General features: G+C 41.9%; 1 protein-coding gene across 1 annotated transcript in view; it reads left to right on the top strand.

Moving 5' to 3' along the window:
- LOC111838612 (titin-like) overlaps nt 1–10963 on the top strand; it is a 191717-nt gene extending 180754 nt beyond the window's left edge. Inside the window, exons 242-246 of the mRNA XM_072700423.1 lie at nt 78–671; nt 815–6765; nt 6856–7009; nt 9213–9503; nt 9614–10963. Coding sequence (XP_072556524.1) covers nt 78–671; nt 815–6765; nt 6856–7009; nt 9213–9503; nt 9614–9912 — 7289 coding nt within the window. The 3' untranslated portion in view covers nt 9913–10963. The remainder of the gene's footprint in view (nt 1–77; nt 672–814; nt 6766–6855; nt 7010–9212; nt 9504–9613) is intronic.
- Nucleotides 10964–16254: the final 5291 nt, after the last annotated feature.

Raw genomic sequence — 16254 nt, 5'->3', positions numbered from 1 at the left:
TATTTGGTAGGAACTTTCACATGTGTTCCTGTATTCATAAGGTCTATCAATAACCTGGTAAAATGTGTTTTCTACAGAAAAGCCTGGAATTCCCCAACAACCAGTTGTGACAGGAATCACAAAAGACTCCTGTGTTGTATCTTGGAAACCACCTACAAGTGATGGAGGTGCCAAGATCAAGAGTTACTACCTTGAAAAACGGGAGAAGAAACAAAACAAATGGATTGCTGTAACAACAGATGTAATTCTTGAAACTGTCTATACAGTCAAAGGCCTAATAGAAGGTTTTGAATATGAATTTCGTGTCAAATGTGAAAATATTGGAGGGGAAAGTCAATGGAGTGAAGTATCTGCACCTATCATTCCAAAATCAGACACACCCATGTCTCCTCCTGGCTTTAAAGAAGAACTAAGAGACTTGAGTGTCAAGTATAAAAGTAACGCAACATTTGTATGCAAGGTTACTGGACATCCAAAGCCTGTTGTTAAGTGGTACAAACGTGGAAAAGAAATACTACCAGATGGAAAGAAAATTAAAATACAAGAATTCAAAGGTGGCTACTACCAACTGGTAATCTCTGCTGCTGATGAGGAAGATGCCACTGTCTATCAGATCAGAGCTACAAATCAAGGAGGATCTATTTCAACTACTGTCACACTGGAGGTTGAAGGTGAGTTAGGATTTATTGGATATATATTTTAACATTTCTAGAAATTTTAATTTTAGATATTAAACTGTAAGTTTTATAATTCCAGTATCAAAAATTTTAATCCCACTGTCATTACACTAACAATTGCTTTTTTTTGTATTAAGTTCCTGCCAAGATTCACCTGCCAAAACATCTTCAAGGCATGGGTGCTGTCCACGCCCTTCGGGGAGATGTGGTTACCATCAAGATTCCATTCAGTGGCAAACCCGAACCTGCCATAACATGGCAGAAAGGACAGGAGGTCATTGATAACACAAAATACCATCAAGTGATTATTACAAGATCATTTACATCACTTGTTTTCCCCAATGGAGTCCAAAGAAAAGATGCTGGTTATTATATTATTTCTGCGAAAAACAGGTTTGGTGCTGATCAACAGACTGTTGAACTTGATGTTGCAGATGTACCTGATCCGCCAAAGGGAATAACTGTGAGTAACATATCCAGGGATTCTGTCACTCTAACATGGTCTGCCCCAGCCAGTGATGGTGGAAGCCAAATTACCAGCTATATTCTAGAAAAGTGTCCCAGCACCGGAGATCGTTGGATCCGTGTTGCTCAAACCCAAGAAACTCATTACACAGTCATTAATGTGTTTGGCAAGACAGCATACCAGTTCCGTGTGATTGCCGAAAATCAATTTGGGCAGAGCAAGCCATCTGAACCAACTGCTCCTGTGGTAACTAAGGAGGATAAGTCAATAATTCGAAACTATGATGAAGAAGTTGATGAAACCAGAGAAATCAAAAAGGAGGAGGCACAAATTTCAAGCATAAAAGCTCTTTCTACTATGTACACGATTGCTGAGGAACTTGGTCGTGGACAATTTGGAATTGCTCATCGTTGCATTGAAATCAGTTCCAAAATGACATTTATGGCTAAATTTGTCAAAGCAAAAGGCACAGATCAAGAACTTGTGAGAAAAGAAATTGAAGCACTAAATGTGGCTCGACACAAAAACTTCTTGTATCTTCATGAGTCTTTTGAGAGTCTTCAAGAATTAGTCATCATATATGAGTTTATTTCTGGTGTGGACATATTTGAACGTCTTGGAACAGCTAACTTTGACCTCACTGAACGAGAAATCGTCATTTATATCAGGCAAGTTTGTGAAGCTCTTCAGTTCTTGCATAGTCAGAACTATGCACATTTTGACATTAAACCTGATAACATAATATACACAACACGAAAAAGTAGCAACATAAAAATTACTGAGATGGGCCAGGCCAGACTCCTGATACCTGGAGAGAACGTCAGAATTCAGTTTACTTCCCCTGAGTATTATGCCCCTGAAGTTCACCAACATGACATGGTTAGCACTATAACTGACATGTGGTCAGTTGGTGTTTTAGCCTATATGCTTCTCAGTGGACTTAATCCATTTGCATCTGAAACTACTCAGAAAATGATTGAGAAAATCTGTAATGTTGAGTATACTTTTGAAGAAGAAGCTTTTAAGGAGACCAGTATTGAAGCAATGGACTTTGTGGATCGACTGCTAATTAAAGAATGCAAACATCGCATGACTGCAGCTGAAGCCTTGGAACATCCTTGGTTGAAAATGAAAACAGAGCAACTCAGCAATAAAATAATAAAGACTTTGAGACACAGAAGGTACTACCAGACTTTGGTGAAGAAGGATTCAAACTTTGTTGTTTCTGCAGCTCGAATTGCTCAAGGTGGTGCTATCAGAAGTCAGCGAGGTGTTTCCATTGGAAAAGTAAAGATAGCACAACCTGAACAAGGTCTGAAAGCTGGTCAAATCATACATGGTGTTGCTGAAGAAGGGGGACATGTTAAATTTACCTGCCATATTCAGAATTATACCAGCAGCACAGAAGTAACCTGGTACTTTGGAACTAAACAACTAGAGGCAAGTCACAAGTATGAAATCAGCTACGCAAAAGGAGTTGCTACCATTTATGTCAAAGACATCATTAGCACAGATGATGGCACCTACAGGTGTAAAGTTGTGAATGAGTTAGGCGAAGACAATGCCTATGCAGAGCTCTTTGTAGAAGGTGTGAGATCATGCCGTGAGTACTTCATTGGGCGTACTATGAAAAAAGTGAAACGCAGAATTGACACGACTCGACTCATTCAGAGACCACCTGAATTTACCTTACCTCTGTACAACCGTACTGCTTACATTGGTGAGGATGTGCGCTTTGGAGTAACTATAACAGTGCATCCAGAGCCCCAGGTTACATGGTTGAAATCTGAACAAAAGATCATACCAGGAGAAGATGACAGGAAGTACACCTTTACAAGTGACAAGGGTCTCTATCAACTTCTGATTCACAATCTAAAGCCTGAGGATGATGCTGAATATACTGTTGTGGCCCAAAACAAATTTGGTGATGACAGTTGCAAGGCACGTCTAACTGTTATACCTCACCCAGTTACCACAGATACAATGAAACCACTGTTCAAACGCTTGCTAGCAAATGTTGAGTGCATTGAAGGCCAGAGCATTCACTTTGAACTCAGAGTGTCTGGAACCCCAATGCCTACTTTGAAATGGGAGAAAGATAATTTACCATTAGCTATGGGTGCAAAGATAGAAGTTGTTCGAGAAGACCTGGAATGTTATGTTCTGCATATCAGAGAAACTCTTCCTGAAGATTCTGGTACCTACAGAGTCACTGCTACAAATTCAGCTGGTTCTGTAAGTTGCCAAGCTACACTGAAAGTAGACCGTCTGACTTATACAAAGAGAGAGTACAAGAATGAGGAAGAGAAAGAAAAATATGTTCAGAGCCAAATTGGCAAAACTTTGAAACTTGCTCAGTTCCTGTCAAGTACTGAAGCAACTGCATTAAACCCTGTGGCACAAGAGGCACTGAAAGAAGCAGCGAGTCTGTATAAACCAGCAGTTAGCACGAAGAATGTGCAAGGTGAATTTGAAATTGAAGAAGAAAAGAAAATTAAAATGGAAGAAATAAGAATCCGTATGCCATATGAAATTCCAGAATGCCGTGTTCATGCTCCAGCTGCCCTTGATGAAGATATGCGAATCAAACACTTTGTACCTCTGTCTGATATGAAATGGTACAAAAAACTCCGTGACCAGTATGAAATCCCAGAGCGAATGGAGAAATATGTTCATAAGCGACAAAAACGCATTCGTCTCTCCCGGTGGGAGCAATTTTATGTTGTTCCACTTCCAAGAATGACTGATCAATACAAGCCCAGATGGCGTATTCCAATAATTTCACAAGATGACTTGGAAACAGTAAGGCCATCTAGGTATCGTACACCATCACCTGAATCTGAAGCTTCTTACAGACTTAGAAGAAGATCCCTTGGTGACCTCTCTGATGAAGAGCTTCTCCTCCCTGTTGAGGATTACTTGTCAAGGAAGAGAATTGAAGAAGAAACACTTCAACTTGAGGATGAACTGGAGCTTGGCTTCTCTGCTTCACCACCTAGTCGTAGTCCTGTAAGTTTTGAATTATCTACACTACGGCATCCTTCACCTAGAAAAATGATATATGTAAGGGAAGAAAAAGAAGAAGAGGATCAACAATACCTTCAGTACAAACAGAAGAGAATTGAGAGAGAAGCACGTGTTTCTTCAGTAACAAAGGATACATTGAAAGAAACTGAAAAAATTCGTACTACACCTCCATCCATTTCACAGGTCCTCAGAAGGAGGAGGTCTTTGTCTCCTACATACATTGAACTCATGCGCCCTGTATCTGAACTTATAAGACCACCACGAGTTCGCCCTGCAGCTGAAGCAGAGGGTGAAGTTTTAGAAAGGAGATCACCTACTCCTGAAAGAACTCGTCCTCGCTCCCCAAGTCCAGTTTCCACTGAAAGATCATCACGATCATCATCCAGATTTGAGAGATCCGCAAGATTTGATATCATGTCTAGATATGAAGCAAGAAAGGCAGCTCTGAAATCTGAAAGAAAGTATGAAGTAGTGACTCAGCAACCATTCAGCCTTGACCATGCCCCACGAATAACTGTGAGAATGCGGTCTCATCGGGTACCATGTGGACAGAATACCAAATTTACTTTGAATGTTCAGGCTAAGCCAGAAGCTGAAATCAGATGGTTCCACAATGGAGAGCAGATTCAAGAGAGCAGCAAATACCATTTTACCAACATGAGTGGAGTTTTGTCTCTCCAGGTGTGCGACTGCCAAGCAGATGACAGTGGCACCTATCGTGTTGTTTGCACAAACTACAAGGGAGAGGCCTCAGATTATGGCACTTTAGATGTTTCAGGTGGAGAATATTCTACATATTCTTCCCGTCGCAAAGATGAAGAACCACCAACACCTTTTGTTCCCGATATTACCAAGACTGATTATTATCATATATCTTCTATCAAGGCAGTTTCCTCTTCTGAAACTCACATGGCAGTGAAAGAAATGACAGCAAAACTGACTGAAACACATGAAACTGTTGAATATGAAAAATCTGAAAAGAAAGTCAAAATGGTGGAAGCCACAAAAGTGGAAGAAGTAAGTCTTCACAAGAAAGTGAAGGATACTGTACCAGCCAGAATACTTACAAAACCACAGTCTTTGACAGTAACAGAAGGAGAAACTGCTAGATTTGCATGTGATATTGATGGGCAACCAGCACCTACTGTTACCTGGATGCGTGAAGGAAGAACAATTGTCTCATCTTATCGTCAGCATGTTGTTACAACACAGTACAAGTCTACTTTTGAGATTTCTTCAGTTGAATTATCTGATGAAGGCAGTTACACAGTGGTTGTACAGAACTCTGATGGTAAACAGGAGGCACAGTTCAGCCTAACAATTCGCAGGGCAGCACCAAAAGAAAAGACAGTAGCTCCATTACCAAAGGTGAAATCACCAGAGCCTACGGTGAAATCTCCAGAACCCACACGTGCCAAATCCCCAGAACGTCAGATTAAGTCACCAGAACCAATAAAATCACCTCCCAAAGTAAAGTCACCAGAGCCCAGAGTTAAATTGGCAGAATCAGTGGGTGTTAAATCCCCAGAACCTTTTATTAAGACACCTGAACCAATAAAATCACCACCAACAGTAAAGTCACCAGAGCCTAGAGTGAAATCTCCAGTATTCATACCTCCTAAGTCTCCAGAACCTCGTATCAAGTCACCTGAACCAATTAAATCTCCCAAGAGGGTTATATCACCTGAACCTCATAGAGTTAAATCCCCACAAGCTCTCAAGTCTTTTCAAAAGGTGAAACCACCAAAGATTCTCCATCAACTTAAAGCAGAAGCTGCTGAGGACAAAGTAAAGATGGTTTGTGTAGCTGAAAGCAGCATAAGTGAAGCTATATGGTACAAGGATGGGAAAAGACTGACACGAGGTACTCACTATGATTTCCATACTTCCACTGATGGCACATGCACTCTCAGCATCCATAATATTACTGAAAGAGATCAAGGAGAATATGCATGCGAAGTCATTGCTGAAGGAGAAGTCTCCAGAACATCATTTTCGTTTGTTGGTCAAGTGTTTCAAACAATTTACTCAAAAGTCACAACTTTTATTGAAACACAGCATAAACATGAAATGGGCATCTCAGCGACAAAGGCAATTCAGAAAGAGGCGGTCTTAACTTCTCATACAAAAACAGAGGTGACAGAACAAGTTGTGAAAAAGGAAATTTTTTATGAAGAAGTTCAGGCTTACTCAGAAGTAAAAGCGTCACATACTAAGTTGTCTTTGTCTGAGGGTCAGTCTGTTACTCTGAAAGCAAATATTCCTGAAGCATCAAATGTGAGATGGATACTAAATGGAAAAGAACTGGCAAATTCAGCAGATTATAGATATGGTGTCTCTGGGAATGACCATACTTTGACCATCAAGATGATCAGCCAGCACGAGGAAGGAATCATCACATGTGAAGCTACAACTGAACATGGGATTGTTAAGTGTCAGTTTGATACAACTATCACATCAAAACGTTCAAACGCTCCATCATTCTTAGTACAGCCAAAGTCCCAGAATGTCAATGAAGGGCAGAACGTGATTTTTACATGTGAAATCACAGGAGATCCTAGCCCTGAAATTGAGTGGCTAAAGAACAATGTTCTGGTAAGAAATTATTATTATTGTTATTTCCTTATAGTTCTAAACACAAGAACTACAAATATTAACAAATACTTAACTGCTATTGTCTTTCAGGTATCTTTATCATCTCACCTGAAACTGAGCCGTTCTAAAAATGTATACACATTAGAGATTACAGAAGCTTCAATTTCAGACAGTGGGAAGTACACAGTAAAAGCAACAAATATGTATGGACAGTGCTCTACTACTGCATCTCTAAATGTCCTTGGTAAGATTTTATGTTCCTATTTTTTCTAGAAGTTTTATTCTCTTAAACTTGGAACTTCTATTGTCATTAGGATTGGACTGGGAATTACTAATGCAAGCATAACTTCCTAACAAGAATCAATGTTTAGTTCACACTTACAGTATAATATACTGAATACTTTTTGAAATACTTCTAATATAATATATACAAATACTTATATAAGGTGCAATACATATCTTTTATCTTTGACTAGACAGTAGTGATAATGTTTGCTTGTTACTGATTATTTTATACATACAGTGGTACCTCAGTTCTCGAACTCATTAGAACTTGAATTTCTTAAAAGTTCGAAAAAAAATAACCTAGAGCTCGATCTGAATCTCAGAAGTCAAACCGTGAACGCCGAACTTGTAAGTGCGGGGAAATGAGTCACGCGGCAATTCTCTCAGTGGAAACAAAGGGTAACGCTTCAGTCTCAGCCTCGCATTCACTGTGAGAGCATCTTGCATGTTTACACTAGCTGAATACATATATTTAGACAACGATACATTTAGACAATGATAGACAGGAACAGTAATTATTATATAATAAAATACATTTAAAAATAAAGATTTCTTATTCATTATTTTAATATTAATAATAAACCATTAATACATTTAATTATAATAATATTGTCGTGCCGAGTGGGAACGGAATGGAGACAAAGGCGCAGACGTCAGGGTATCGGGGAATACTGGGTTTAATTACAGGTAAGGCAGGCAAAACGCAGACGGACAATACAATGACCGGACAAGGGTAAACAAACTGAAACGCGGACGAAATACAGAGGGCTAATGAAAACAACCAGAAACAGCTGATCACACGGGGATTCCGCACGGGGTTAACGAGGGGGCATGGCACACAGAAGGAGCGGATGATCGGGGCAGGACACATTGTTCTTTTTTTTACTTTACACATTGTTTGGATACATTTATTTTCTTACTTTTCAAATTACTGTTTTGATAAATGTGCTTAGATGTGTTTAGCACAGTATATGCTCTTCTTGTTTTATCCGGTTCATTTTGTGTTTAAATGCTAAAAAAAACATATTTAGGTGTAATTTTTTTGGCCCGGAAACCAATTAATTGGTTTTCCATTATTTCTTATGGGGAAAATTCGATCAGAACTCGAACTTTTTAGGATTCGATCTGGAGTTATGAACGGATTAAATTTAAGTTTTGAGGTACCACTGTACTTTTCATATTTGTTAATTGCAGTTTTTGTGTATATATGTTTTTTTTATTGCTTATAGTGTATATTCATTTTAGTGATGTTTATAGATACATTGCTATATTGGTGTTAACATTTATTCTGTATAATATATTAAGGGGCAATGAATAAATAAATGCAAAATGTTATATTTATAACTTACGTACATTCTAACCACTCAAAAAGAATTGTCACTTTTCGTTTTTTCCTCTGGTGGTTATGCATGTGCCATACTTTTATAAATATAAGCAGTGAAGTACATTTTCAGAACATGTCCATCAGTGACCTAGCGTAAGGTTGCACCAGATGCATCATCATACAGTGAATGATAAGGAACATAGCTGCTATTATGTATGTTATGATTAAAGTTACCAATGCTATTTGACAGTGTATATATAAAGTGCTTGGAGCATGGAAATTCAGGTATTATGTTTTACACATGTTGTAAAACATAGATTTTTTCAGTTGTGCATGACAAGAGTGCAGTACAAAGTATGACATGATTATATGTTCAGTATAAAAGTCTATACTCAGTGGCCACTTTATTTGGTATACCTAGCTAGTACTGGGTAAAACCCACTTTGCCTCCAAAACCTTTCACACCAATCACAATAACCTTTAGATACTGTAATATGTGAAAATTCCAGCAGGATAGCTGTTTCTGAGATGCTGGAACTACCATGGTCAAAATTGCTTCTACTAATGCTTAGTCAAAGGGTACCTGAATGTCTTTTACCTTTCCGTATATTTTATATAGAGGTACATACGATTTATTGTTTGATGGAGCAGGTCAATTGGATTAACAGGCAGGTGTATCTAATAAATTAGCCACTGAATGTATTGTAAAATAACACTTAGAGTTACATTTTTTGTATTTATATTCTGAAGGAAACATTGAGGGGAACATTTTCAGATGGATTTATTCTCCATCTAAAACTGGTCTCTTATGTTCCTTTAATATGCTATATTCTCACAGCTCTGGTTGAAGAACCCACAAAAAAGATAGTCATGGAGAAAAGTGCTACAGCTTCCAGTGTGCACGAAAGTTTCTCTGCCAAGGCAATCCATATGGCTGCCTCTATGCAGGAGGCCTCCTTCAGGAGCTCCAGCATGGCTGAAGCTAAATTTGAAAGCATGTCTGCAACTAGCATGTCCTCCTTGACGTCTGAATCAATGGTAGCAATGAGCTCCAGCAGTATGATGAAAATGTCAAGTCATTCACATATAGAGGGATCCTCTAAAAGAGCCATTACACAGAGGCTTCAAGGTGAGAGTGGGAAGCGTTTCAGTATTACAGGGATTTAATTTATTTTGTTTTGACATCAAAATGGTCTACAATACTGGGCACTGTTAAATGGAAGTCTTTTTTCACAATAGGGTCACCACCAAAAATTGAAGCTCTTCCTGAAGACATCAGCATTGAGAGAGGAAAGGTACTTACTGTAGCTTGTGCTTTCTCTGGAGATCCTGTGCCTGATATTGAATGGACTCATTTGGGACGGACCCTGCCCTTTACAGAGGAAAGTGACAGGTTCCATATTGAGACCACTGAGGATCTCACCACCCTCATCATCACTAGTGTGAAAGAAAATGATGCTGGATCTTACACCCTTAAACTATCCAATGAGCTTGGATCTGACAGTGCAACAGTAAACATTAGGATTCGCTCACTGTAAAAAATAAAATGATATTAAGTGAGAAAATTACTCTTTACTTGATAAAGGCATTGCTAACTGTTCTTGTAAATAGGATTTTTATTATTTTTTTTTTTACCAAACTTGACATTAATTTATGCCACACTAGACTAAAGTCTACAGTTGTTATAAAATTTGCCATATTGGATTATTATCACTAGGATTTTTAAACCATTTTTCTGTGACGTGTATATAATGTAAATAGCCGAATTTACCGGTTATGGAATATGTATGAAATGTTATTTATGACATTAACTGAAACAAATAGAACTAAATGTTTATCAGGAGAAAGTTTTGAATGAAACGAATACCCTGAAAAACCTGAAACTAAACTATGTGCCTCAACAATAAGTTGATGTCTTAAGATTGCCTCAACAGGTGGAGAGGCTCCCTGTTGAAGTTTTTGCTAGATTTGAGAGACAATGTCGTGCACTGTATAACCATACGTGCAATAACATTACCATGCTCATATGAATTGTTACATGTGCATAAGACCCTGAGTGCTGTTTGCATTTTACCCTCATGTAAGCTGCACAACTGGGCCTTGTGTTCAGACTGACTGTGTCATACCACCATTTCTTATGACATGCTCAAAGTGCGAGCGGCCTGCACTTTCTGAGCCATTTTTAATGTGCTCTGTTTCTGGCAAAGGACTCCTTGAATAGACTTTTGAAAACAACATCACCTGGCCATTATCTGTAAAAGTACTTCAAGGACTTCTTTGCAGAAGGAGAGCCAGCTCTAGGAGGTTTGCTTGGGTGCATTGTGTGTGTCTGTGTGTATGCTTGTGTTTCTGTGTGTCTGTGTGTTAGCTTTAGAATTTCACCTCGTCATTAATCAGGGCATTCACCAAGGAAGTGTGCCGCAGCAACATCACCTGCTGTACCAAATGAAAACAAATGCATTACATGTTAGCCCTGCACTTTGATTTTATTGAATTTCCTTATGTAGCAATACCTACAGTATATATGCAACCTCCATGAGACGTATTAACTGTTGATTTAATAAAGCATGATTTCAGCACCTCAGAAAATGTTTGTGTTTTTGTCTATTAAATATTATTCTGATTGAACATACAGTGATCAGCCATAACATTAAAACCACCTGCCTGATATTTTGTGGGTCCCCCTTGTGCTGCCAAAACAGCTCTGATCTGTGGAGGCTTGGACCCCTCAAGACTTCTGAAGGTATCCTGCGATATGTGGCAACAAGACATTAGCAGCCGATGTAATGGTTCTGCCCAGCAGCACAATAGTACTCCCACACAGAATATTCACCTGGTCTTCCTTATAAATTTTCCTTCAACAGAATAGTAAAACAATCCAGCAGTGCAGTTGGCAACTCCCAGTTATATAATTATAGCCCCTCCTCCAAGGACAATCGCACCAAGATTAAAATCAGTCAACACTTTCATTTCATATTTCAATGAAGAAATGATACCATACCTATTGACAACATATTCCTTTCAATATCCCACTAAAATGAAAGCAGCAATAATCACCGAGCCCCTCCAGTACAGCTTTTTGTCCAACAAACCACAACCCCATTCCATGGCAGCTTCCAGGTACAACCCCTGCTTCCTCTTCCACATAGCAAATTGGAAACTTCCCCCTTTCTGTTTGGCCATCCAATACAAGACACACCATGGAGGTAAACCATGTACTGCACTTAACCAAACAATAAATGAATGTTCAAAATGCAGCCAGTAATACAAAGTTAAACAATTATACAAGTTATACAATTATTCATGCTATACCAAATGTAACCTCCACCCTGCTAGCAATGATGCAAATTAAAATAGAATGGACAACACACATGGGCACTGTACTCTTATACTAGAGTGCATGGGGTATCTCTATGACAACAGATCATTTAAGTCCTGTAAGCTGCAAGGTGGTGCCTCCATAGATCAGACTTGTTTGTCTAGCCCATCCAACAAATGTTTGATCGCATTGAGATCTGGGGAATTTGGAGGCCAAATGAACACCTTGAACCTTTTTCATGTTCCTCAAACCAGTTTTTTTTTTTTACAGTTTTTCCACTGTGGCAGAATGCTTTAATTATGCTGAGAGAAACCACTGCCATCGGGGAATGCCATTGCCAAGAAGGGGTGTGCAAAAATGTTTATGTAGATGATATGTTTCAAAGTATCATTCAAGTGAATGCCAGGACCCAAGGTTTCCCTTGGGAAGAACATTGCCCAGAGAATTGCCCAGCTCCTGCTGGCTTGCCTTCCACCCATAATGCATCCTGATGTCATCTTTTCCCCAAGTAAATAACACATGTGCTCATGGCCATCCACATGGTGTAACAAAGCGTGACTCATCAGACCAGGGAGGGGATTCTTCATACATGGGTTAAAACATTCAAAATCAAAGAACTTACCCCAGATCGTTTCATTGTGAATACAGTTATCCAGCTGTTTCGGTTCTTCAAAGCTGCCTTCCTCAAACTGTTCCCACAAAGTTGGAAGCATGTAATTGTCCAAAATGTCATGGTATGTTGAAGCATTAAGAATTCCCTTCACTGGAACTAAGGGTTCTAACCCAACCCCTGAAAAACAACCCCATACCATTATCCTTCCTCCACCCATCTTTACAGTTGGCACAATGCAGTCAGGCAGGTAACATTCTCCTGGCATCCACCAAACTCAGACTCGTCCATCAGACTGCCAGACAGAGAAGTGTGATTTGTCACTCCACAGAACATGTTTCTAGTGTTCCAGTCTAGTGGCGATGTGCTTTACACCACTGCATCTGATGCTTGGCATTGCGCTTGGTGATGTGAGGCTGCAATAGAGCTGCTCAGCCATGGAAGTCCATTCTATGAGGCTCCCCGTGGACAATTTGTGCTGGGGTTAATGCCAGAAGAAGCTTGGAGCTCTGCAGTTATTTAGTCAACAGAGCGTTTACACACTATGCGCCTCAGCACACTAAGACCTGACTTAATTAACTTTAAAATGGATTAATTAAATGAGTTCTTCAGAATTGTCACACCCCGCTCATCTGATCCTCCTATGTGCCACGCCCCCTCATTAACCTCTTGTGTAATCCCCATGTCATCAGCTGTTTCGAGTTGTTTTCATTAGTTCTGTGTATTTAAGTCCATGTCAGAGTATGTTTCCCTAGTTCTGTAATTGTATTGTTTCGATGCTGTGTTTCGTATGCCTCTCCGTGTACCCATTAAAGACCCTTTTTACCTAAGTCCTCATCCCCTCTTGCTTCCCTGGTCCGTGCCCTGCATGTTGTGACAGAATGACAGAACTCCTGAGGTAAGGGGCGATCCCGTGCTGCGAGCCATCGCTGTCCGGATGCGGGATACGCTCGAAGAGGTATCCCAGTCCGAAAACACGCACCTCGCAGCCGAGGTGCATGGAAACTTGCGGCGGCTGAGAAGCAAAGTAGAGGTAAGTAGCCACAGACTGTGGCTGGCCGTGTGGTCAGCTGTCTGAACTACCTGAGGTACCACCAGCAGCAGCGGGCCGGAAGAAAAAGAAGCGGAGAAACCAAAGGCAGGAAGGCGTGCAGGGGATCTTCCTAGGGGCTGTCTCGCTCTCCGCTGCTTCCCCTGCTGGGTGTCAGGAGGACCCCTTCCTGATTCTGAACCTGGCAGTGTTCGCGCCGGCAGCCGCCTGCCCCGATCGCCTGCCCGCCACTTTGTTGCCCACGTTGGCAGCTCGCCCCTTTCTGGGGAAGCATTTGGCCCTTAAAGGGGCCAAATCTACTGAGGACTCGAACCCGTGGGTCCCCAAGTTCCTGAAACAGTTCCTGCTCGGCCGGTGCCCCAAGGTTCCTGTGCCGGCGGTTCCTGTTCCGCTGGCGCCCCGAGGTTCCTGTGCTGGCGGTTCCTGCTCCACTGCCCCCTGAGATCCCTGTGCCCACTGTTCCTGCTCTGTTGCCCCCTGAGATCCCTGTGCCAGCGGTTCCTGCTGCGCCGCCCCCCCGTGGTTCCTGATCCTCCGGCTCCTGCTCCACCCCCCGTGGCTCCTGACCTGGTGGCTCCTGCTCCGCCGCCCCCCGTGGTTCCTGACCCTCTGGCTCGCCTTCGGCTTTGACTCGGCGGTCGCTTGTGGGTCATCTGGCTTAAGCTCGGCGGTCGCTTGTGGTCCTTCGGGCTTCAGCTCGAGGATTGCCTTCAGTTCTGCCTGCGGTTCCTCGTTGGCCGGCTGCAGTCCCACCTCTGACGCCTAGTCAGCTCCCTGCGGGTCCCTCAGCTCTGACTTGCCGTTCGCATGCGCCTTGGCTGGCTGTGGCTACGCCTTCGCCTGCTGTGGCTTCTGCTCCCTCCTCCCCTCCGCCGATGTCCCCTTCACCTTCCTCCTCACCCGCTGCGTTGGTCCCTCCGCCTTCCTCCTCGCCCCCTCCGACGTTCCCTCTGGTTTCTCCCTCATGCTAGCCGATGGTGCCTCCTGCTCAGGCGTCGTGGTTGTCTGCTGCCCCTGCGCCTCCCACCCCTTGCCAGCGGGGGTTCTCTCCAGCTCCCTGTTTCCCCCCGCCCTTTGCTCCTTTGTCCCCTGGTTTTGTGACCCAGTGTTTTCTCCTTGTCCCTCTGTTTCGCCTGTTTACTCCTGGTCCCTTTGTTCCTCCAGTTGGTGTTCCCCTGTGTCTCCTTTTTTGGTACCCCTGTGTTTGCCTGTGTTCCCCGTGGTTTGTCAATTGTCCGGGTTGTTGTCCTTGTACCTGTTTTGTGTCAGTCTTGTTCCCTGTGCCCTGTTGATGTCCTTGTTTTTGTCTTCCCAGGTCCTGTGGAGTCCCCGGTCGTGTCTCTGGTCTCGTCCTTTGCTCCCCTGAGACGCGCCCGGTGTGTGCGCCTTAATGGGGTGGGGGGGTTCTGTCAAACCCCGCATGTCCGATCCTCCTGTGTGCATCGCCCCCCTCGTTAACCTCCTGTGGAATTCCAATGTCATCAGCTGTTTCGAGTTGTTCTCTTTAGTTCTGTGTATTTAAGTCTACGTCAGAGTATGTTTTCCTAGTTCTGTCATTGTATCGTTTCGACGCTGTGTTTCATATGCCTCTCCATGTGCCCATTAAAAACCCTTTTTACCCAAGTCCTCATCTTCTTTTCCTGCTTCCCTGGTCCATGCCCTGCATATTGTGACAGAATGACCAATTCTTTCACAAATGTTTATAAAGCTGACTAGGTGCTTGAATTTATACACCTGTGTCAATGGATCTGAATAAAACACTAGAATTCAATGATTAAGGGAGGTGTACCACAACTTTTGTCCATATAGTGTATGATGTTTCTATGATGTACTGTATTGTAGGCAATGCTACGAGATGTTTATCTCATCACCTCAGTGACAAATGACACTGGAGATGCACAATCCTAGTTCTTATGCATGCTCCATTGCTTCGTGAGAGCTGCTCACATTGACTTCACTTGTTCATTGTTCTCAGATATTGTTTAAAAATTTTATTTTCCCCCAGTAAATGTGACCCTCTCCCTGATACACAAATCCCATATCCATTGATGCCTATCCATGACACACCGCTCATTCACAGATTTCTTTTGTCTTTTATTTGCCCGTATCAATTTTAACAGGCCAGATAAGATTATGATTTCTGCCATTCATCCTTACAATTATCATGAGCCTGCACCATATCCTTATGCAATACTATGATTGTTTTGCTCTCAAGTTCAGAACATAGTAGCTGATTTTTACATATTATTTTCTGTACTGTTTTTTATGTGAAATTACACATCAGTATTCAGTGTGCATTATATAAAACAAAAAGTCTTCCTCTAGTGCCCAGCTGTGATACTCTGCTGGTCATGGGATTCAAACTGCTGAACTTCTAATCACAAGCACAGGGCCACATACAGTACTGCCCCTCAATACTGGGTAAGGTAAGGAGCACGCACTGATACAGAGTGTTGCTGCGCACACCACACAACAGACCACCTCAAGAATGTGAACCCAAGTGCAGCGGGTGATACCTCAGCACCACACTAGTTTAAATGGAAGAGTATGAAGTTTTTTCCAGTGGCTGGAGTGCCAATCCTGCCACCAACCCCCAAATCTTACATGAAAGTTGGAGGACCTGCTTGCATGGCTGGATGTGAACGTCATACCCAAGATGAAGCAATTGCTGTTTAAAGGCCTTGCTCAAGGGCCCAACAGAGTAAAATCACAGTTGGCATTCACAGGATTCAAACCAGCAACCTTCAGTTTGCTGCCTTCAATCCCTAGCCTCAGAGCCACTACTCTGCCATACAGTGGGTAAGACAATCCTTTACTCTCAGAACAGCCTGTGCTTCATTGTAGCACAGACTCCACAAGTTTTTGGGAACATTCCTTAGAAATTCTGATCAATGTCGACA

This window comes from Paramormyrops kingsleyae, chromosome 16 (genome assembly GCF_048594095.1).
Source record: "Paramormyrops kingsleyae isolate MSU_618 chromosome 16, PKINGS_0.4, whole genome shotgun sequence".
Taxonomy (NCBI): domain Eukaryota; kingdom Metazoa; phylum Chordata; class Actinopteri; order Osteoglossiformes; family Mormyridae; genus Paramormyrops; species Paramormyrops kingsleyae.
The sequence above is the reverse complement of the archived record's forward strand: the minus strand, read 5'-3'. Positions and strand labels throughout refer to the sequence as shown.